The 24,484-nt window shown below is 40.6% G+C and overlaps 1 protein-coding gene across 1 annotated transcript in view; it reads left to right on the forward strand.

The window, feature by feature from the left end:
• MED27 (mediator complex subunit 27) overlaps positions 1 to 24,484 on the forward strand; it is an 83,686-nt gene that overhangs the window by 16,660 nt on the left and 42,542 nt on the right. The window contains exon 3 of the mRNA XM_027911636.1: positions 16,164 to 16,294. Within this exon, the coding sequence (XP_027767437.1) occupies positions 16,164 to 16,294 (131 nt within the window). The remainder of the gene's footprint in view (positions 1 to 16,163; positions 16,295 to 24,484) is intronic.

Here is a 24,484-nt window from a genome sequence, read left to right on the forward strand (position 1 = left end):
AGATTCTTGCTCTGATGGCTGCCTAAATTCAGTCTTTGTTTTGCTTTGTCAGCCACTGTGTGAAGTCTGGAAAACTAATGTCTCCTGTTCACTACTCTTATGGTAAATATGGAAGGAATTTTTTTCTTAAATAAATAATGGACCAGGGAAGGTTTTCAGAGACTTGCATGATCAAACTGGGAGAGCAGTGGCTGATGAAGTCAAGCAGTGCCTTGAGGGAATGATTTGGTTTTTCTTTCCTTGCAAGTCATTAAATCTATTTATTTTTTTAACCCTTGTTGATGTTTGTTTGTCTTCCTTAAAAGGGTCTGTAAGGAAACAATGAATCTTGTAAAGGGCAGAAGTAGTTTGAGCAGGGTATTGCAAATGCAAGTACTCATCTGCTTGTCACCCTGATCAGTAGGTTAGAAAGATTCTTGCAGGGACTTCAGAGAGTTTGAAAACAAGAATACATGACACTTTTCGTGAAGTTTCCAGGCTACAGGGAATTGTCAGGTTATAAAAGAATGCTTCTGAGTGAAAGGAAGTTTGCAAAGTCAGAAAAACCTGCCAGTGGGATTGTTAGTGTCATGCAAACCGTGTGCTTTTTTTCCCCCCTCTTGTTTTCCCTGCAAAGCCCAGGGCTCTGTATCCCTTCTTTCTTCACTTTGGTAATTGGTGCAGCAGATTGCTGCTTGGAATTAAAACAGTTTGAATATAGGATCCATCAGTTGCCAGAATAAAATAACCCTCAGAAATGGGAAAGAAAAATCCCTTTATTATCAAGAGTACTTAAACAAAGTAGATGTTTAATCAATCTTAATAGTTTGCTTTCTTGAAGAGCAGTGCCAGGAGCAGCAGTCCTGGCAGGAGGATGCTGGGACTGTACATGCAGCTTCTGTTCTAGTTCTTGTTGCACAATGTCTCAGTCTTAAATCTGGAAAAAGAGGGGTGTATCTGAAGCCATCTTCCTTAAAAAGACCTTGCTTTAATTTCCTACTTTATAATTACTTTAAAGAACAATGTAGAGCTTCCATCCCCATCAGCATTCACGCAGTCCAATTTATTCTGTTTATGACTTTTTTTTTTTTTTTCAATTCCAGTTGCTCCCAGTTGTAATCTGTAACGACACGTTGGTGCATTTCCTCACTACAAATCTCACTTTTCTCTTCTTCAGGAGGATTTCTGTTGAAATTTGCATCCCAGAAGTTGTTGCAGCCTCCTAAGGAAACATCTCGTTTTCAGGAAACACTGATAGGGAATGTCATTGAGCAAACAATACCTGGAGAATGCTTTACTCCAATTCCTGAACTATGAAGGTTTTGGATGTGGAAAATACTTGACAGAAGCACTGGGGGGGTGGGGTGATGCTTTGCTGAAAGTTCCCTGGCTCTAAACCATATTGTCAGACTGTGTGCTGAGGGTTTTGGTTTCCAGTGCCTTTTACCAGCGTCAGCAGTTGTGTCAGTGAGTTTTGATGTAAGAAAAATAATGGACATATTCTACAGTAAAACACTTGTTTTAATGGATTCTTTCTTTTTTTTTTTTTTTTTTTGAAATTAAAATAATCTTGTAAGTAAAACAGGAATGTGTCAGCATAATCTATAGCTGAGTAGCATCACCTGTCAGGGTGTGCAGGGCAATATTTCCTCTATTAACTCCATCTACTGAGCTTGCCCTTTAGACAACCTGGTTTATCACAGGAAACTTGCAGAGGAAGAAGAATCTTATCCTTGGCTTCAAGCTGAGATTTTCACCTGTGCTCTGATTCCACAGTGAGTATATATTTATTTTAAGAGGTTCCTGTGGTCGAAGGGTTTGTAATGATTTGGCCTTTCTGGAAAGTTTCGAGTTAGATTTTCAGGTTACAGTCCTTGCATGACTGGTATATTGCTTAGTCACGATGGCCTTGAACTGTAATACTTCCAGAAAATTGTTCTGAGGTCTTCATGAGTTTGTCAGGAAGTCCTTCACCTGCTCTTCATGTGTGCTCTGCCATTGCCTCTGGGCATGTCCTCAGGGTTGAAACGGGCCTTCCATTCTCAACGAGCTGCTTGATTGGCCAATTTTGGTTTTGTTCCACAAATGAAATAATTCTGCCAGAAACAACCCGAAGAAACGAACCCCCCCTCAGCTTGGCGACGCTGCCCAGTGCAGTCTGTGCCATCTCCATGGTGTTGAGCCTTCATTATGCAGCCTTCACTCCACACACTTTTTATTTAAAGCAGGGCTAAAAGTAGAACTAAATAGCTGACGTTCAGAGACGTTTGGTGTGATGCAGAATTGCTGGGAGGGGGCTGGGACAGGAAGAGGAATGCTGCTCCTGCCCGCTGGATTGAGCAGGGCTGTGGGAAAAGCTCGGAAGGAGCCCACGCTCTATCGGGGAATATCCACCAACTGCCTAAGAACTTCTGTTTTGTTCTACTCTCGTTTACTTTTCTTTGGTTTTGTCCTCTGAAATGGTGCAGTTCAGTTTGCTGGGGGCTGTTACAACCAGGCAAACGATTGCTACTGTGGCACTGCAGCATCCCTGTGCCGGCTGCTTTTCATGGAGCCATCTCCATATTGCAGAGCCATCTGTTTTCCTTGCTGTCCAGGCATTAGGCTCACTAGTATAAATTACTAACTGCTCCGTAGCTTCCAATTGTTCCTGTTTGTTCAGTGTGCCAGCAGCAGAGGCTTCAGCTCTCCAGCAGGATTTTTTTTTTTTTAAGTTTTCCTTGCTCTTTTTATTTTTTTGTCAACGCCTCAGGCAGAAACTAGAGTTGGGTGAATTGTCAGTCGTTCGTGTTGCTGAATTATTGGCTTGATAAAATGAACTTTGGGAGGTAGTTAGTGTCCTCATTTACAGGAGGATTTTGTAGCTGGAGAAGCGATAGAAACAAGTTAAGAAATCATGCTTTGCAAAAAGCAGTATTTTGCTCCCCCACCGCCCCAGTTTCCTTAAATGCAACACCAGTTTGTCATAACTGCTGGCGGGATGAGCTCATACAGAAAGATCCTTTTTGGGTCTGTCAGTACATGCACTGCTGAAGGTTTAAGGATACTTTTGGAAAACTTAATGTTGATCAGCTTGTGTCTGTTTCAAAGTTGTGTTTGTCATGTGAAATTCCCACTGTCATGTAACAATGGGGCCAGGTTTCTAAATATTATTTCCTTGTCTGTCTTCAAGACCAAAAATATAGAGGTTGGGTGTTTGGTTTTTTTTTTCCTTATATGTATAATATGTTTTTACGTTCTCAAATGTAAAATTTCAGGCTAAACTAGCCCTTTGCAGTAGTTCTCTGTACCCATGGTACTGCAGGATGGGCACAGGGAGTTTGCTTCTGGCCAACTCAGAACTGCTTTGAGGAGTTGCTTTGACCAGCCCCGTTTCTATTTATTTTTCTGATGGTGGCCACCCGAAGCAATAGGTTGATGTCTGCAAATTTTACCTCATTAATAATGAAGTCCACAAAGTAGTGAGAGGAATGTGTGTTTACTTGGTGCCTTGAACTGGGATCCTGATAAACTGCTGGGTTTTGAGCGGGTAGGATTTTCCTAGTGATTATCAAGACGTAGAAATAACGAAGTGCAGATTTAGATGAGGATCTGAAATGTCTGTGGGTTAGGTGGGCAGACATTGAAGTGGTAATTGGGTTATTGAAGAGTGCCAGCAAGACAGCCAGAGCATGGAAAGCCAAACGTATGTCAGTCTCCTTTGAAATCCATAACCCCCAATAATTTATGTTTTCCTATGGCTCCAACTGCGTCCTACAGCAAGTAAAACTGCCTCAATCTCAAAAATCTTAAAACTCTCTGACAACAGCAGTGCAAATTCCTGGCTAAACGAAGAATCTCTAGCGTTTATCATTCCCAAGAAGCCCTTCCCCAGCTGTGTGGTGGCACTCAGCTACGGGAGCACCGCAGGGCTCGTGTGGGTGGGGACGTTTTATGCCGAATCCAGTGACAGCTGCAAGTCTGGTCTTCAGGAGCCTGGCTTTGGCCCTGAGTCCCGCTCTCCTTCCCCTCTGTTCCTATTTTGGGCCCAGTGAAGAAGAGAAGCATATGTTTTCTTGCATCAGCTACGTTGGTGTTACCTTGGGAGGCGCGACAAGGTCGTGCGTTTGAGTGGCAAAAGAGGAGCTCTCAAACAGCGTTTGAGCTGTCTCAGAACTGCTTCTTTCTGGCCATGTATTAAAGATTTCCAAGCTATACATGGTTAAATTTTGATTCCTGTAGGTATGCATGTGTTGATGCTACAGTGCTGCCCCTGAAATTGGTACTGTTATATTATTAATATTGCAGATCGTGCCAGGGAGGTGTCTTGCATTTAATACAGAACATCAGAAGGTTTGCCTACCCCGTATGAAAATCTCAAATTGGAACTGAAGATGCTATAAAAATTTAAAAGGGACAAGGTCAGCCTGAAAATTGCATATTTTAAAAAGCAGAAAATCCATCTATTTTTTACAGCAGATTTCTTTACCTGTTAGTACCTCTCCACTAATAACATTTTCAGTTATTAACACTTGAAAATGGTTTTAAGCATGATTTTAATTGTAAAACCACTTAGTTACCATTCAGGTACCCCATTAATTTGGAGGGTTCTAGTCAAGAGACACAAGAACTGAGCAGAGGCATTTGGGTTCCAGTGCTCCTTCAGTGTGATCAAACAAATTCAGTTTATTTCCCTCAGAAAAGGTAATGGATGGCTCACTTTGCATCAACATTTTTATTGATGGCAGAGGGGAAAGTGGGTAAAAGGGTTTTTCATTATAGCAGACAAAGTTAAAGGCAATAACTGAAAAAGTTTAACAAATGTGGGCTAATGCTGAGGTGGATGGTTTAAACACTCATGGTAATTGAGCACTGGAAGAGTTGGAGAGGAATTGTGTGGCACTTGCCTTCCTTGGAAGACTTAAAAGATGAGTATGTGTATATTCTATTTTTTTCTAGCTGCGTTTGCTAAATTATAAACACAGAGATAACTTCACTTAGGTGAGAGACAAGACTAAATGTTCACCAAAGTTATTTTAAATTGACTTCATATTCCCTAGGAAGCTTGTGGAAAGGATCGAGTCCAGCTGTCCAGGCACTTAACTGTCACACCTCTTTTTTTCTTGTTTTTTTTTGCTCTGTTCTGTGCTCACTAACTCTGTGCCCTCTAATTTGAGGACTCCAAAACAAGAAGGGTCTGTATCCATGAAAACATTCTCTCCTCTAGAGCTTTGACCTTCATTTGGAAGTTCAGCATCTCCATTTTTAACTTGTTTTCAGAGAATAGCTGGCAGGATGAGCTTTACTTCCAATTAGTGGCTGGTCAAGACAGAAAGTTCCAGTGAACTGCCACCAACTAATCCTTTATTTCAAGTGATGGAAGAGGGGGTAGAGATTCCAACCTCACCATGACCTGGCTTAAAGCCTTTTCTGGCTGCTTCAAAGACTTCCTAAGCACCTGACTGCAATTATTATCTGTAGAAACTCTACTACAAATATAGTAAGTAGTAAAAACATTTAGTGTTCTTAAAAATCGGAGATTCCTCAGATCCACACCCAGCATGAGCAGAATAAGAATTGTGAAGGTAAATTTAACAGTATTTGTAAAGAAGCAAGATAAAGCAGGAAAATATGATAGGAGACATCTGAGAGGAGAAGTGTGGGCATTGTGTGAGATCCTGCAAATAACATTCTGTGCATGAAAATGGTGCTGAGTAACTGCCTCTTCATCCATGTGATCCTGCAGACTGTGGTAATTTGAGGTCTGGAAAGAAGCACATAATGAAAGTCTGAATCCTTAGCACAGGCAGCCTGATTTAGATTGGATAGGCAATATGAAGCATTTCCTAGTTAGGGAATTCTTCATTTGTAACCTTAATTTTAATGTCACTTTTTTAGCATATATAAAAATACCTGAAAAAACACTCCTTTCCTCCTCAGATACCCGGCGTTTCACCAAACCTCACATCTCCCCGTGAACAGTGTGTTCCAGATACCTCGATAAATACAACAAAAAGCTTTTGGGGAGGATTTCTTCCTTCTGGTTCCAGGGAGAGAGGAGTAAATGAAATAACTGACGTGCCCCCTGTTCGCTGTGGACCAGGTTTCGTGTGGCGTGTCTTCCCTTTGGAGAAGCAGCGGATTTTAGCACCTCGCCCACAGCATCCACCTCCTGACAGCAAAACTTGTCAATAGAGAAGCATTCAGCACTTCATTATTTCTACAACCTGAGTGCATTTGCAAATTAATTGATGTGTGGGAGGAAAGGCATCTGCTATTGTAGAAGCCCTTAACTGTTGCAGCAAAACTAGAAATAAGCTGGTTGGCTGTGGGGAGCTGATCTGCTGTTGCAGGTGTTGAAGCCTCTGAAGTGGCATCTTGTCCTTTTCTTCCTGTTGTTTTTGAGATGTTAAAAAAAAAAAAAAAAAAAAAGAGGGGAAAAAGAAAAGGCAAACTAAACTTCTCACTGAATTGTGACCATGGAAACAAACAGCACAACAAAGATAATACCTTATATACTTCTATGTGGTTACTTAGCAAGTTGTTTCATATTTCTTGCTGGCTCAGCACCAAAAGAGAGTTTTAATTAGGCCTGTAATGAATGACTGGGAGCGTTTTAAAGGCTATTAATCTTGTGGTGTAATTGAGTTAATTATAATATCATTACAAGCTCCCATGAAAATAGGATGAAGTGTATTCCATTTGTTTTGCTCCTGAAGATATTTCTGAGGTCCCCCCGGCTTCGGCTCAAACGCTCCTACTGCAAGTGTTCAAGTATAAAAACATTTCATGTGACACTGCACCAAACCTCCTGTTGTGCCTCATTCCGGTCCCGGGCTCTCTGAGCTGCCCCTTTTCCCTGGAATTGCAGGTACCTCCTTGCAGTGCAGTGTGTCTTTTCCAGCTTTCCTTGCCCACAGTAGTATTCCCCTTGTTTTTCCTGTTTCCCATCGGTTCCCTTACCCGAGCGTGGCAGATGAGAGTAAGAATATGTGATCTATTTTCAGCAGTAAAGATTACAGCAGCTTTCGAACTGTTACTCTTTGTGCTGTGGTTTAAAAAAAAAAAAAAAAAAAAAAAAGTAGCAAAAAGAGGTGTTTTTGCAAAGCATATGGCTCTTCCACTCGCTCAGACTGCAGCGAGTTTTGGATTTGGTTGTAAAACATCTCTGTGCTTTTTGCACTCTCTAGTCAGAGTGTGACATCTCCGACAGATGGACAGATAAACTTCCCATAATCCATGCCTTTCGTTTCAGAAGAGGAGATGAGCTTCTCATTTGTAAAAGTTGTTGAGGAAAAAACCTAATCTGTCTAAGTCTGTTGTGTGCTTAGATGTGGGCATGTGAAAATTTGATGGATACACAGCTCAGCACTGGAGTTGCTGATATTTTTGGGACTGTCTGTTTGCAGGGGCAAGGTCAGCCCTTCTTTTGTATGTACTTTAGGCATTATTAGAGCATTTTCCAGGGAGGTTCAGGTTGGACATCAGAAGAATTTCTTCATTGTTGGGGTGGTTGGGCTTTGGAAGGGGCTGCCCAGGGTGGTGGTAGAGTCACCGTGCCTGGAGGTGTTCAGGCAGTGACTGGACGTGGCACTCAGTGCTCTGGGCTGGGTGATGGGTGGTGATGGATAGTGATGGGTCACAGGTTGGACCCTCAGAGGTCTTTTCCAGCCTTAATGAGTCTGTGATTCTGTTGTGTCTTCAGAACTGTGCACTTAGTGGTGGAACAAGCATCGTGCTCCAATCTGCCTTCCCTCTGGTTTGGCTGATACTGATACACTGTCCTGTTTGCTCTTTGTAACCTCCCATTGTCAGCATTGGTTTATTTTAGTGTTTTCTTAAAGTCTACAATCAAGAGTTGTTTCCAGCCTCAGCCCTGCTGGGATGGCAGAACTGCCCTTTTTTTTTTTTTTTTTTTCTTGCTTTCAGGAACTTTGCTGGTCACACTTCTGTGTTTTCCATCCTCTTGACTATTACAGATTTTGTAAATAGTTTAGAAATGCCAGCTTGTGATGTATGGGCCTCTTTAACATTTCTTTGATTTATGTGCTCTGTGCTGAAAAAAAGCAGAGGAAGCATATTATTCTGGAAAATAATGTTGCCAGTGTTCCGTTTTTTCAGTCTTAGTTAAAAGCTACACTTTTATCAATCAAACCTGATAGATTCATTTTTTCATTCCTAAAAGCATTCATAACTTAACTCTTTAAAATCTAAAGAGATAATTTGACTTAAGACTTTTATAAATGTCTGCTTATTTTTGGGGATGTCTAACTTGAACCTTTAACCTGATTTTTCAGAAGTTGCCTTTTTCATGCATTGCAGCTTGGTCACCTAAAGGCAGAGACAGTCAAAAATCTCTAAGGGTAGGGAATTTATTTTTTTAAAAAAGTTTGGCCATATGTTGATTTTTTTTTTTCTTATATCTGGTGGTGTTTCAGGTAAAATTCCTCAAAGTTCAAATTGCAAGCTATTTTGAGAGGTTTGAAAAAAGACAGTTGAGTCTAGAGTTCTAGGTTAGTGCATACCATTGTTTTAGCTGGAGAAAATTTTCAGTGAAACTTCTCAGAGAAGGAAAAGCTGGATTGCTCTGTCTCCCAGAAGTCAGCATGAGACTAAAGGCAAGATATCTATCATTATTTTCTGATCACAGAAAACCTGAGTAAGGGCAGAAAAGTTCTTTTTTTTTATTGCCTTGTGGGCGGGGGGGAAATAGTTCCAGGTTTTGTTGACTTATTGCACTTCAGTGTTCTGGTTGCAGAACAGTGGTTATGGTCCTTTCCCACAGGTGTTCTGTGGTTGTTTCTCTTTGACCCTCATCCTCCAGGATGCAGCTCGTGTCAGACTTCAGCCATCTGTGGTGATTCCAGGTTTTGTCTGTGGTGTTACAGGTGAGGGTGAGAGTTTAAACCAATTATAACCGTGGCCTTAAATTAAAGATTTACTCTTATTTGTGGAGAGATGTTTTCTCTGGGTTACTTTGTACAGTCTCGAAAAGGAGTATAAATTAACCTGACCATGACCATTGTGAAGCTATAGCAGGAATGTTCTTATAGGGAAATGAGCCACGTGCATCTGTTCCAAAATTCACTCTCCAGCTTCAAGCTTTAATTGGTTGTTGCCAGCGGGCTGGAATTTAGCATTCCCAGCAGCCTTGCTTCAGGATGCCTGCTAGCTGTAAAGATAGATATTAGCAAAAGTAACCATTTAAGGAGGAGGTATTTCCACTTTAAACAGTATTCCTGCAATCCTTTCTGCTGGCACAGTAGGGTGGTCACCTCTGGCAGAAGCTTTGTCAGGGTGTAACCATCTACCCACGGCATCCCTGCCTCGGGATGAACTGTGTGCTGGGGTACTGACCTTCCAGGACAATGAACTGTGTGCTGGGGTACTGACCTTCCAGGACAATTATCCCTTCTGGAAGACCATGGAAGTCTGAGGAAAGCCAGGTTTCCATGTGCTGACAGAAAGACCCTGGGCTGATAGCTGTTGTCTGACACTGGGTGTCTGCTGCTCTAAATATATTGTGCATTTAATTACTATGCAAGCAACCAAAGGCATTTAACAGAAGTTGAAACAATTAAATTTAATGAGTTAAGGGAAAAAATCAATTAGCAGCACAAGTACTGGCTGGTGTCATTACTGTTCCATTCTTGCCCACTAATGGGTTTCCCTCATCTGTGCTTTGACCATCAGTCTCCCCCTGTCTGACTGTGCCCCTGGACTGGTTGGATTTACATCAAGTGCACCTCGTAGGCATTTTATTGAAGAACAATATCCATCCCTTTATTTGTCTGAAAAGTACTTTGTTATAGTGAAGCCCAACCACAGAGCTGCAAATGGTGGCAGTGCTGCTGGACAGTTTGAGGAGTGTTTCTGTACCTGATTGCAAGCCCTTTATTCCACCACTTGAGCTTAAAGTATCTTCACATTTCTTATCTAAGCAGCTGAGCAGCCCCTTCCATGGAGGCAGCAGGTCATTCTTTATACTGACGTAGCTGCCACCTGAGCCCCTGACACTGAAGATTTAGTCTGAGGCTTTAGAAAATAGTAATTTTAGCGTGAGAGCCCCGTCCTCAGAGTTCTGATGGCTGTTTAAGGGAGCACTGGGGGAAGGTACTAATTGTGTCCTTCCTCAGTCTGGAGTTCTAATGATGACTTTCCTATGCTATAGATTATTTGTCCTGTATAAAGATAATACTTCTGCCAAAAAGGAGTTGGGGGTTTTCTGTCAGATGCTGATCACATGAACTTCCTGGGTTTTTAGATTTTAATGAAATCTAGATTTGAAGTGAACACACAAATGTGAATATACCACACTGAGACCATTTTCCTGTACCAACTCCCTGCCTTGAGCTCAGGGTTGCTTGAAAACGCTGTGGTTTGTTACTGCACGTGGTTTCATTCTGTCATTGAAATGCAGAGTGCAGTGTAATAATTTGACTTCGCTTTTTGTGATTCTGTCATGTCTGGGTTGTAGCTGCCTATACAGTGTAATAAGTGCCAGTTCATCGAGTTATCGTGCAGGAAATATGTATGCTCAAGCCCTTCAGAACACCTGGAGGTATAAACATCTCAAGCATGAAATAGTTATCCTTCTAAAGAGGTAAATAAAGTAGTGTGTAACCCCAGATTGTGATTACTCTGCCTCTTTACCCATTTCAAAGACTAGATCTCTTTAAAACTCAGAACCTGTTGGCTGTATAGTGTCCCTTTGTGTTGACATTATCCAAAAAAATCAAGAATATGTCACTGCTGTTGACTACTAAATGGATTCCAGAATACTTTAAGAGGAAAAAAATGTGGAGGAGGAGTAGTGGCTTTTGCAGAGACTTTGAACAGTGCAGGTCATTTTATTGGCAGCAAGGATGCAGATGCTGAAGTTTTGACCAATTCCTTGCAGAAAGTGCTGCCAAATTTGCTATCTCTGCACGGTAAAAAGCCAAAGACTTGCAAGCAGTATTGGAGTGAGGGAACATTCATCAGCAGTCATTCATCAGCAGAACTTCAATGTTTTCGAAAGAAAAGTTTGGGAAGAACACACTTAAAGGCTGAAATCTGACAGTAATTAAAACAGCACCCTCAGCGAAAATCCGAATTCAAAGACAATGGAATGAAAACTCTAGCAAAGACAGGGTGTTAAAAGAAACAGGGATATGTATCAGTGCAATTCCTACTATTGTGTCATTATATATATATATATAAAGAAAAATGTCTAAACTTGTTTTTGAACTCCCAAGCTGAGGGAGGGAGGGAGGGAGGGAGGGAGGGAGGGAAGGAAGGCAGGAGAGACCTAAGGGAAAAGCAAGATTGCTCATGCAGGCTGATGTTCTCAGGCTGCTCCACATGCTGATTTATTGAGCAGGATGAGGCCCTGGCTGTGTGCATTTTGGTGCAGTGCAAGTATACCAGCTGGGACATGTGAGAGGATTTGAAGAGAAGTGTGAGCTCATTACTTTCCCAGTTGAGTCAGATCAGGATGTTTAGGGAAATGTGCAGTAACTTTGTAGAGGGATTTTTTTAAAAAAAAAAGGAATGGGGGGCAACCTTTTTTACTGCCATGGATAGGTATTTGTTGCTTAAATGTTCTTGTGTGGGGGGGGGCATAAATACTTTTAAAAAACTTGGAAAAAGTGTCTTAATTAAACTGTAAACTAGAATAAAGACAAAATGTCTACCTTTCCTGTTAATTGAAAAGCCTGCAACTCAGTTCCACAACAGGAAAACCAATGAGTAAAGAAATCGGAGACAGTTCTTTTGGTTTATTGATGCTGTTTTGGTCAAGTCAAGAATTCAGCTATGCTAAAATGATCAAACGTTGTTTGGAGAGAAAGAGAATTTCCAAACCGGCCTCATTATCTGAGAGAAACTAAAAAATCTCAATTAAGGTGGTGTAATTTTTCTCTTGCCTACTTTAGTGTGCAGAGATGAAACTGGGGGAGTGTCCTGCTCGCTTTTCAGAAGAACAAGCAGAGTTTTTTCATAGTGCACAAATCCCTTGTTAGCTGGAAGGGGGGAGAAATAGTTTAATGATGAGGGGCAGAGCATCTTAAAGGAGGCAAATGTGCATTCCCAGGATTTCAGTGAACTTGGAAAATGCCACCAGGGGTAAGTATCCAACAGCCACATCTCTGAAATTCCCTTTCTTAGAGGAATGGAAATAAAAATTTTTTATATTACCTATAGCTGAGATAAATGCTTTTCTATTTATGTTTGTGGTCAGTAAGTACATAAGAACGGAAAAAACAGGGTAATGTGATTGTAAAGAACACCAGATTTCACTTTCTAAAGGAGACCTGTTGGTGCTTAAAAAGCTTTAAATAATGGCAATATGTAAATGTAATGTGCAACTGTGAGCTGATGTGAATGCTCCAAGTGGTTGGTTGGGTTTTTTTCCCTCTTTTTTTTTTTTTTTTTTTTAAGGGATGGTTTCTTTTCCCTGATTCTTACCTTCTTTCAACCAATTTTGCAGCTTTGCTTGGCCTTGTCAGTAAGTGCAGTGCCCTGACTTGTTTGCTCAGCACTCAGCACATGCAAAACCTCCAGCCCATGAATTATGTAAACTGAAGACCTCTCGACCCAGAGCCATTCTAATGGTGGAGCTTTAATTTTTAAAAGTTTTCCAATGTCCATATCTGTAGTTTCATAACATGCACTGCAGGGTAATCCTGCAGGCCAAGGTGCAAACCTGTCACGAGCTGCTCAGGGCATTTCTGTTGAAAGAAGGGGCCTTTCTGCAGGTTCTGGTTTGGTTGCAGCAGAAGTTTTCTTCTTTCCCCCCTCACAGTGGGATTTTGGGGGGGAAGGAGGGGTTCTTTTTTTGTTGTTTTGATTGTTTGAGGAGATGTGTTACATTACTTCTGGTAAGAAGAATCAGGGGGGGTGAAGAAATAATAGTTCTTATGTGATTAGCATCTTAAAAAATATTAATGCTTTCAGAGTTAAATCAAATCTGTGATTCTCTAACATGTGTTTTCTTTAAAGGTTTATGTGAAATCCAAAGAAATCTTATGTGATTGAAGAAATTGCCCTCCTTACAGTTACAGCCATGAGAGAAGGGACTCCCAAGTGCTTTCTGTGTTGTGATGTATTTCCTTTAGTGAGGAAGATTGACAGCTGTTAATATATGAATGTAGTTTTCATATATACTCAGGAACACTGAAAATGGTGAATTGTGGCACCTGGAAAACATTAGTGATAATATTTTCTTCTAAAAAACATAGGCCGTGTAGCCATTACAGTAGAAAAATAATGAATCTTAAAAACATTTTAAAAGTAATCCAAATTCTGTTTTTATTTACCTTCCTCTAAAGTTTCTGTATATACTGAGGTGTTATTTTCAGTACTTTTCATACATCCTTGAGAACTGGAGTCGCTTTTGATTTTAAAATGTAGAATTCACACATCTACTTGGAACTGCACTTTTAAGAAAAATATCAGCTATCATGAGACTCATCATGAAACTCTGCAAGTTGGCACTGGGGTAAATCCTGGCTGCTAAATGTTGTAAATTGATTTTTGTTGTCGTTGTCTTTGATTTCTTGGTTTTCTGAAATAGATTTTGTTTCATCTCCACGTATGGGGGAGGGGGGGAGATCCATCTTATTGAAATTGTGTGGAGGAATATTTCATTAGGCAGTAAAGACACACCAACCACTTGGAATTCCCCAAAGCTGAAAAACATGGATGCTGTAATAAAGCCTCTGTATGAGGGGGAAATCCTTTGCAGCTGATAAAGGAATGATTTGCAGCACTGCTTGTGCTGCACCAATACTCATTTCAGGGAGTATTTGCCGTATTTACTGGATGAAGCCGTGGCTGTTTGCCATTCTGTTAACCCTCAAAGTGTTTGTGTCCCTTGAGCTCATCTCAGCTGCCCTGCATGAGCCCTCCAGCACCCACAGCACCCTCTGATGGGACATTTCACCTGCATGCCCTGAGGTGGAGAGAGTATTAGTAAGCAAAAATTTGGTTTATTTTTAGCTGAGATTTTTCTCTCCTGGCCAGTGCTGGCAGGCAAAGGGGTTTATTTTGCAAGAGGAAAAAGGGGACTGAATGGCACGTGTTTTATCCATCAGACTGAAGAGTCTCTTGGCTCTAGTTCTGATGCTTGTGGTCCAGTTTTGGCACTATTTTCAGTCTCTTTTCTGCTCCTCAGAACAAATGATGAAGAAATTTTCCCAGTCCCTTCAGTTAACACCCCTCGTCCCCAAAAAGGAGTGCATCCTGTGCACTGCAGTCTGTGACACTTTAATAATGCATAAATCAAGTTGGACAGAAGCTGCCTGTCAGTTTTATTAACTTTGACCTTTTCTCCCAATATAAAGATGGTTTGGTAAATATTTAATCGCCCTTATAGATTTTGACAGTTGGATCTGCATTCCTAGGAGCAAAGGTAGATTATGAAGAAATACAATTAGTAAAAATAGCTTAATCATTGGGAGTTAGCTTTGGAGGACGGAATTAGTTTTTTGAAATATATTTCTTTTTTATTCCTTTTATTGTGTTTTTTTTTTTTTAATGCCTGACCACTAAATGTCAGACTGGGAGGTTATGAAATATTTTTAAAAGGTTGCTTTTAAAATCCATCTCTGATGAGCCCTGGTGATTAACTCCTCTTCTGAGCAGGTGTCCAAATGGTGTGATTTACCTGAAATACCTGGCAGTGTCATTCTGCACAGACAATGTCAGTGAATGGTGTCACCAGCACCAAGTGGTGAGGGAGAACTGCAGGAGGAAAAGGGAAAAGCATATTCCTGGAGTCTGAGGGGTCTTCTACCAGAGCTGTCTTTCCCTTTAATTCCTTGCAAATCTGGGTAGTGAAGATTGAAAACTAAGCCCCTGACACTGAAACATCACCTTTCAAACACGGACCCTCCGTCGCTCCCACTGATTTTTTTTCATTTCAGAAAACTTATCCGAGAGAGACAAATTTGAGCAAAATTCATCGGCTGGGGCAGCACAATCCCCCCTCCTCCCTGTTCCTGGTAGAGCACAGTTCTCTTCCCATTAGAAATTCCATGTGTCTTTGCTTGTGCCACAGCTGAGATCACGTGGCAAAGCAACCAAGTAAATCAGGAGCCTGTTAGAAATCCTTCTGGATGTGCTGAACGCTGACATTTGAGGCAGATTGGCTCACGGGATCCCTTCCCTCATTTTCAGAGCCATTTTCAAATGGATCACTTCCAAGCTTTGTTTCCCTCCTTTTTCAGTCAGTTCCTGCAGAGCAGCTTGGCCTGAGACCACTTTATTTTCCTGAACATTTTTAAGTCATAGTTTTCTAACCATAAACCCTTTTTTTTTTTTTAGCTGCAGACCTTGGGCTTGGAGGTGTTAACGTGTGAAATGGTTCACCTTTAGCAGGACAGATCTTCAGACAATTTAATGAATACATGGAGGAAGGCATTGGAATGATGAAGGAAATTGTACATGTCTGAATCTTCTGCTTTAAAAATGGCGAACTAAGAACGTAATTGGAAGTTTTCAGAGAGGAACTTGTGACTTGTTGCACTTGGAGCTGGTTTCAGGGCAAGCACAGCTCTGTGGCTGTTCTTAAATCCGAGAGCTGTGGGAGGGCACTCAAAATCCTGCAGATTCACGTTGTGTCCTTCATAAATTTGTCTTTTATTGGCAAGGAAAAAGAGAAGTTTAGAGGAGAAAGCTACTGAATGTGAATCTTTCTGCAGTGCTGTGGAGATGGGTGTGAGGAGGTATTTTAAAGGCAAGGTTTTTGTTTACAGTGGTAGAAACTTCTTTGTGAATGTTTTGTGGTTTTTATGTTTAAGGAAGAAAAGATGAGTGTTATTTCTAAAAAGCTGGTTTATACAGTGAAATGATTGCCTCTGTCTTCCTCTTATCATCTTCCTTAAAGTAAGAATGCTTGGTCCCTTGGGAGGGAGAAACAGCCTTAACATGTAAAAGCAAGCCCTGATTTCAGGGGAGTTAGACTTGAGAGGAAGTCTTTGATTCACTGTCTTACTTGCCCTAATGCATAACTTCCTCCTAATGCCTGATTCACAGCAGACTTTTTCCCTGTGCATTTATTCCCATCATCTTCCATCCGAGCAGGAGATCTGAAATCTGATACATTAACTGACTGACGGGCTGTAATTTGAGTCAGGTGGAACAGGTAGTAGAGGACTGACACAGACAGAGTACTGCAGTGGTGTGGTTTTTAATATATCCATGTGTTTTTTTTTCTCCTCCAGCTGCAGTACCATGCTGGGCTGGCATCTGGCCTTTTGAATCAGCAGTCCCTGAAACGTTCGGCCAACCAGATGGGAGTCTCTGCAAAGCGCAGACCCAAAGCCCAGCCAACAACTCTTGTCTTACCTCCTCAGTAAGTAAGGGAATATCTGGAAGAATTTCCATGGTGGTGGGGGGGGACACCAGATTGCTTCTTTTAAACTTTTTACTGTAATTCTTATCTCTTTGTTAACTAACAGAATATCTGGAATAATTTCCATGGGGGAGTAGAGGGGACAGATTTATTTTGAGTTTTTGGTTGTGTTTCTCTTGAATCATCATCATAGCACCCTCGTGCTTGCATTCTTGCTTCATACAGTATAGCTTACTCTTCTTGGATGGGTGGGTACCTTATGGAACCAATATTTTGTCTCCTCTGTTGGTGGAGGCACCGTCACACCAGAAAACCTGCGAGGATTCTTTGTAGCAGGTCGTGAAAAGTTCCTGCAACACGAGCTTGTCATTGAGGAACGATGTTCCCCTGATTAGTATGACTTGGAGCTTCAAGGAGGACTTTTCTGAAGGTCCTGAAAGATGAAGCCAGAAAGTCTTTGGTGTGAGTACTTTCTCGGCAAACGTCTGTTCCGAGTCCATCTGTTCACCATATGTTAATTTTGCGTTGGATCTGAACCTCTTTTCCAGGTGACAAGCAATTATGAGGACACTTAGAAACTATTTGAGGACAGAGAGTATCAACACTTGAGGCAGCCTGTGTGCTGATGCCAGAAACACAGAGGTGTCCACAGCTAAGCTTATAAATTAATAAACTCGCCTAAATTATTTAGTTGCATGTAAGAAAATGATTATTATGTAGAAAATGAAGTGCTAAGCAATTGTTCATCATACTGAGCATCCTTGTAGTTTGTGGAAACTGCCTGCTTTTCTTCATGGAACAAGAGTCACTGATGTATAAACACTGTGCTACCAAAAACCTCATAGTTGCAATAATAAAAGTCCCTGTTGTCACCAGAGCCCACAGACCTGTGTTTAGCATGGTATTTTTTCTTAAAGGAAAAAAAAATCAGAGTCAATAGAGCTTTCCCCTTGTATATTAACTTTAAAGTGCTTGGTAATTCAAGAATCCATAAAATGTTCTATTGTTTTCCCAATACATCAGACAAAGGAGAGTTAGGAGGGTGGCTCAGCAGGGGTTTGAAAACAAGATGTTGTTTTTCTCTGATAGGTGTGAAAGAACCGTGGGGGGATACTGTGACAAAACTGGCCAGTCAGTTTTCTCCCCCCTGTTGGGGTATCTGGAGCTTCAAATGGACTTCTTGGAGAAGTCTGTAAACTGGATTACTGTGGTACCAGTTGCCACAGTTTTTTCAGAAAGTCTGTAAAATATTTTGGTCTTTTATTTGGGTTTTTTTTTTTGATCATGGCTTCTCTAGTTACTAGAAATATATATAGAGAAAGAGCTGGCTTCTGTTCTTGTACAGAAAAATCTGTTCTTCAACAGCTGCAGCTGTATAAATCTTAATATGAGATACATAATATACATTTTAAAAAGTATATCTTTTCATTTGGAAGTGATTTTTGCTTCCTTGGGGCATTTACCTAGAAATTTTAATGTGGTTGCTCAACTTCACCCAGTAGCTGAATTATGTTTCAGTATCTTATTACCACTTCCAGCATTATTTACAGGGAAAATGTGTTTCTGCTGAGCTGGCCCTTTATCTGTCACTGGTTTCCTCCTCTTTGGCTTCTCTTTGCCCTTTCCATATTTGTTCTTATTTGCTATCTTGGTGTGTCTTAAGAGAATAATAGTTATATTAAGTCAAATCAAATACCTGTTGAGCTCAATATCTTGTCTCCAACACAGGGCAGAAGCAGATTATGAAAAGACTTATGAAAATAGGCTTATGAAAAGTATTTAAAAAAAAAGAGAAGTGTGACAAATGGATTTTAATATCTTGATTTTGCTGTAGTTTCATGCAAATAATGATGAATCATACTGTGATACTTCCCCCCCCCCCTTCATTCTCTATAAAATGCAAAAGAAGAAAGCATCCAGGTGCAAAACTACAGATCTCCTTGAAAGGGCATCCTGAATACTAATATTCCCATGACAATTCAAGGACTGAGGGGTATTTTTTTTAGCTTTATTAATTCATCAAGAAAGGGGTAACTATTTCTTGGTCTGTCTTTGCTCTGATGTGTGCTATTAAAACCAAGTTCAGTGACAAGTCTTTGAGCTGAGTAACAGTGAGTCAAGTGTTTATTAAATGTTGTTCAGAGTTAACTATATTATCTGGAGCCTTTCTTAAACATAAGTAGTCAAAACCAGCTGTATGCCAAAATGTCATTTTAGGAGAGCAGATTGGAGCAAACAGCAACACTGCAGTCATTCCTTTCTGCCAGCATAGGAATGCAGGAAACACTTGCTCAGGAGGTATCCTAGGTGATGATTTGGGCAAAGGAGTCTTCTAAAACCTGTTTTAATCTTATGCAGATTTTACACATGGATGGTTTGACTGTAAACATGTCTTAATTTGAGTTAAAGGCAGCATTAGAGAGCACGTTACTAATCTGCCTATTTATTTATGTTCCTGTTTCTTGAAGAAGCTGCATGAGTAACTTTGGCTATTGCACAACCCTCTTAATGGCAGAGGTGCAAGCTGAGCAGTTATCGTTGATCTTTACTGCTATGGTGAGACTTCAGTTGTATTCCACAAACTAAACATACCCAAATGCTGTTTCTTCTCATAAGGGTGGTGATACAGCCCGAGAATCAAATTTTGTGTCAATTCACTGTTCACTTGAGCCCTCTGCTCTGTTTTTCTTCTTCTTTCCTCTCCAAAATACCTTTAGGAAAAAAAAAAATAAAAAAGGAACAAACCAAACCCCAAACCTTTTGGTCTGTCTTGGAGGCTTTGCCATCTCTTCCTTTATTTATACTCACAGAAGGAGCTGGAGGAAGGGTTTCAGTGATAGCAAAGCTGATTCTTGGTGGGCCCCCAACCCTTTGTCCCTCGCCAGCCTCAGGGTGAGTTGTGACAGCCTCAGGGTGTCTTGGAGGTGAGAAACTCCAAGTTAATACATGAAATACCAGTTAATACATGAAACAACAGCAGCAATTTTGAGTCAAAAAGGTGGTTTTGAATATGGAAGGTCTTTGTCCTGTGCAACCACTACCAGGAAAATTTGCATTTTCTTGCTCCTCAAGGTGCTGAGCAGTTTCAAAGAGAGAGGCCTTTTGCTTTTGCTTTTCAGTAGTGGTTTTCACTGGCTCTGAAAGTGCAGAAAGGAAGGCTGGATTGATGAGTGTCTCACTTCTAGCCAAATGATCTGTGTGAGAAAATGACTAACTGCTGGCTGCTTTCTCTGCCTGCTTTGTCCCTCCTTCTGTCTTCTATTAACAAGACATCTCCCTGTACGTGTTAATAGATGCGTTCCCTCACATGCTTCTCATCTGGCTGCTGGTCCCTTCCTTCTGTTAAGGAGTCTCAAAGCAGTGTTTGCTGAAGTGCTGAAAGCTGTCAGCTCCTTCCCAGTGACTGGGGAAGTGTTTGTGTGCAGCCCTTGTGAAAACCAGGGTGGCTGCCTCTGGTTGCAAATCAATAAATAAGGACAATAAGAAATGACATTTTGGTTCTTCCTTTCCTCTTGAAATGTAGTAATTGATGCAGTTAATTAATCTAGTATTATTTTGCTTGGCACCACTTCTCCAAAGCAAATTCCCACTTGTGGAGTTGTCTCCGTGACCCTAAGGGAACAGAATGTTCCCTGGAGTTGCCCACAGAGACGGTCCCTGCTGGTGGAACACCCTGCTGGGATCCCAACAGACTCTGGAATGTCACTGTCCAGCCGGAAAATGACAGCAATGAGTCACTGAGATGAGGAAGAAAAGAGGCAGCGGAGGGTGCTGACTGTGTTTTTGCAGTGGAGTTCGCTGTCCCACACAAGAGGGTCAGTTAGCTTTAATGGGAATTTTTAGGGGTCTCAGTTGGAAACCCTGTGACTTTGATAGCTCTGTTGTCTGGGGCCTTCTTAGTGCTCCCAGATTAATCATCTGTCTTCTCTGTCTGGAAGAAAATTGCCAGAACAAGAACTTGATCACAGCAAAAGGTACTGAGACTCTTGCCCTTTATGGTACCTTTTAGGGTCATTTGTTGTCACTTTGTGGTTTTGGAGAAATAAGCACACTATAAACAATAAACAAGTGGAAGTCTGGTTCTTGTTTGACAACTTCAGGCTCAATGAACAGAGAGGTTTGAGTAAAAGAGAGTCCAATTTTTTTGTTTTGTTTTGTTTTAAGGCTCTTCAACTTGTCTTGTAAATCTCTTGTGGTCTGATGGATGCCACAACCTGACAGTGAAAACATTGTAATAGACTGAGTAAAAATATCTGTGAATTTGTACTCTATTGCTGGGGGCACACCAACAAAATTACTTTTCCTTTATTAAAAAAAAAAAAAAAAAAAGAAAAAAAAAAAGGACAGTGCTGCCCATGACATTGCTCTAGATAAATGAGCCACACAAACCTGTGAAGGTAAGTTTTCTTTTAGGAGATAGTAAGGATGTACTTGAGGATATAGTCTCTGGACAGCCAGGTTGTTTCTGCCACTTGTTCTGTATGAGATGGAAGAGGTCTGTAATCTGCTCTCTGCATCTCAGAATCCATTTGGATTCTTCTTCTAGAGATTAATATATCCAAAAGTAGTCTGTGTTTTTTCCAGCCTTTGGAACTACATCAGCTAAAGATGTGAGTGGTCTCCTCAAGTTAATTTACTGGCTCAGCAGTAAATGTGCAGATATCCCAAACTCTGTGTTTATTGTAGCTTGATTCAATACCAACATAGTCAAAGGGCTGTTCTGTCATAGCATTGATTCCCTGTCAATTTAATGGTTCTATCTTATAATTACTGTCAGATTCTGTTGTGTTTGTGTACTGTGTACATAGAAGTGTGCACTGTCAATTCTGTTGCTATTTTTAACATTTAACTGAAAGGTGTGTGTATACATATGTATAGACACACACATATATATATTTATAAACTATACATTCAGTCATCAGATGTGCCAGAAGAAATTATTTGGAACTTAGCTTGTATAATTTATCATTTTTGCATTAAGGAAAAATCCTGGTGAGGATTTTTTCTTCTTCCTTTGCCAAGAGTTTTTTGAAGGAAAACATTTTTTTTTTCAGCATTTTGTTTTATAAACAGCATCTAATTGCTTCTTAGGTTCTGGGGTTTTCATCATGAAAGAAAGGCAGGATATTCTAAAGGTAATGACAAAGCTGCTCCAGGCAGTAAATGCTCATCAGTTTTGTATTTTTTAAGAGAAATGGTTTAGAATATGCTTCTCCAGTCTGACCTGGCTGTGTTAGAGATCTGAAATGCCAGCTGGGTTTTCACACTTTGAAACCAAGTGCCCAAGGCCACGTTGGGCAGGGCTTGGAACAACCTGCTCTTGTGGAAGGTGTCCCTGCCCGTGGCAGGGATGGAGTGAGAAGATCTTTAAGGTCCCTACCAACCCAAACCTTCTGGGATTCCATGATGAGTCTAATGTGCCAGTTCCACTGTGGGCAGTGGGATTATTTATATTTAACATGTGAGTGTTGTTAGCTCAATAATTCACTGCTATGAGCTGGACTCCAACCTCTGAGCCTCTTCTTGAAGTATTCAAGAGTAGAAGAGCCAAGTGTGGGACTGTATTTTCCCTTTTGGGAAAAGTCATCAGAAGTTCTTCATGCAGTTGTGAAATTTTTCTTTCCCTGCACTGGCAAAACTGCATTAAGTATCAATATTCATTAAGTACCATGGAGATGATAATGTAATAAAGCAATAATCCTCAGGCCCACATCTATACTTCTCACCAGAAGAGCTGAGGTTGAGAATATAATTAAAGATTAAAACTCTGTTTGCATTCTGGAACATGGAGATATCTTTTCGTACATGATGGGGAATTGTATTAATAAGGAAGAGATCAGTTTCCAATAACTTTCAATACTGGGAGCTCATTTCATATCCCTGTTCATGTTTAAGTTTCTCATGGAATTCCTTTAGCTTGGTTTTAGCAAGACAGTGCAACAGGAACTGTAAAAGAACGTGTTGCTGAAACATGTGACCCTTTTGCTCCAGAAATTAATCCCTTTTCATATGAAGGAAAAAAAAGATTAAAAATTAGTTCTTTATATTGTAAGACAATAATATTTACAAGAATAAGTTTAATTACTTTACAGCCGTGTACCATGTCGACGGAACATTAATTTTAGTACTTCGTGTCTTGTGTACAGTTTGGATCACACCATTCTGCTGTTTTTTATTTTTAGTAAATTGTTGAACACCTGTTCCCCAGCTGTTTTGTGGAGCTGTTTCAGTGGCAGTTCCAGGGTATTGCCATGCACTGACATTGCATTTATCCCTCACTGCCATTCTGTTCAGTGGGCTCAGGGGTTACGTGCAGGATCTTTTGATACTCAGGTCTCATACTTCAATTAAATAGAAAATACCTTTAGTACCTTCTATATTGTACTTCATCAGCTTCTTAAGTAACTCTTACTTTCATTTATTTCAAAGAATCTTAGCCAATTGGTTCTTTGCTTTTTTTTTTTCCTTCCTGCCCATATATTTGGTGTTGATGTATGTGGTCAGTCTTTGTTAAAGGTTTCTTTGTCTTGCTTTTTACTAAGCTTCCTGATTTTGCACAGGTCAAAAATACTGACTTTCCCCTCTCAGATATTGGTATTTTATCTACCTAAGCTAGTCTAGTTAGGTAGAGCACTAGTTCTTTGTAACCTCTGATAAAACTGGTTATGCTCTTGAAGCAGGGGGGTTTGTGAGCTTTGTCCCTTCCCTGGAGGCAAATGTGTTTCAGTTCTAAAATCCGTGCTGGGTTATTGCTCCATTCTGTTCTAAACACACTGGTGCTGGAGGGGGTTGGTGTAATGATGTGCTAGGACAGTCTGTGCTCCTCTGGAATTTTTCACAGCAATACAAATAGTGTATATGTAGTATTTAGTTTCTTTAAAGGAAAACGGCTGAATATCCAAGCTGCCACCTACAGCTCTGCTTCAGAGAGCAGCAGCATCCTCAAGTGAAATTCCAAACAATGTAGAATATAATAGAGAATAATGAGCAAACAGGAAACAACCAGCATTGTGACAGCTTTGTTACAGGAAAATAAGTGCTGAGGAATTCAGATCACAATGAATTTCAGCAGCTCTTGGAACTATGATTGTTCCAAGTTATTTTATGATAACAGCCATGTTTGGTTTGTTTGGGATTTTTTCTTCAATTTTCCCTGCTGCTTCCCAAGCAGAGATGACACCAATTGCTTTTTAGACAAGTTGTTTTACAGGAAAGAAACCCGACCTTTATAGAGAAAGGCTTATTTTAGTGAGACCCTTGGGTACTTCTGGTTCTCTGAAACACAGTAATAAGTATTAAGGTTGGATCATAGGGCATGGGAGGAAAGTTGTAATTCTCTAATCCCAGTTTGTTAATTTCCCTCTTAACAGTGTTTCCCCACCACCGAAAGCTGAGAAGTCTGGATTACTACAAAGTACAGTATTAGAAATTCTGATTTAAGTTACTCTTAGACTCATTGGCAACATTTATGGACAGCTTGGATCTGGTTCTTTCAGATTCAGTAGCCAGAACACTCAGATCCTAAAGCTGGGGAAGCATCTGCCTTGACTGAACCCACCTGTATTACAAATCACGAGGGACAGTTCCGAGGTGACAGCACCCAATTAACCTGTCCTGAACTGAATCTCCCAAGAGAACAGTTGTTTCTGTGTGTGTGTGTGGGGGGGGGGGGGATGTTGTGTTGTCCTGTCTGAATTTCAGATGTAACACAGGTGAGTCCACCACTCCCTGTCATTTGGATGAGGAATGATTCTAAGCTGTTAAAGACAGATATTTTCTGTTCCTCATGGCCCATGTCAGCAGCAGTGACAGCTGTTCCAGCTTCCACAGGGCAGTGATGGGCCGGCTGCTCCTTTATCCTGTTGTTGTGTGTGTTTTGTGTAAATATCTGGGGGGAGAAAAGCACTCTGCTATCAAATGTAATGGCAGTCTGTCTCCCTGTGTTATGTGGTATTTACTGTTTAGTACTCAATGTAACTGGAAAGAAAAAAGTGCACAGAGCAGTTTTGATTTGTGAGGGGCTTTATCAGACAATTTCAAGGGGATCATATCCAATAACATACCAGGGATATAACATTGTTCATTTTACTATTTGTAGCCCAAAATGCCTTACTAAAACTCTGCTCCAGAAAAGAGAGATGGGGATAATCCAGTTGAACTTTTTATTTCAGTGTAAAAGATAAATTTTAG

Source organism: Empidonax traillii, unplaced genomic scaffold, assembly GCF_003031625.1.
Source record: "Empidonax traillii isolate 1590-97213 ecotype Southwest subspecies unplaced genomic scaffold, ASM303162v1 scaffold34:size3740991, whole genome shotgun sequence".
Taxonomy (NCBI): Eukaryota; Metazoa; Chordata; class Aves; order Passeriformes; family Tyrannidae; genus Empidonax; species Empidonax traillii.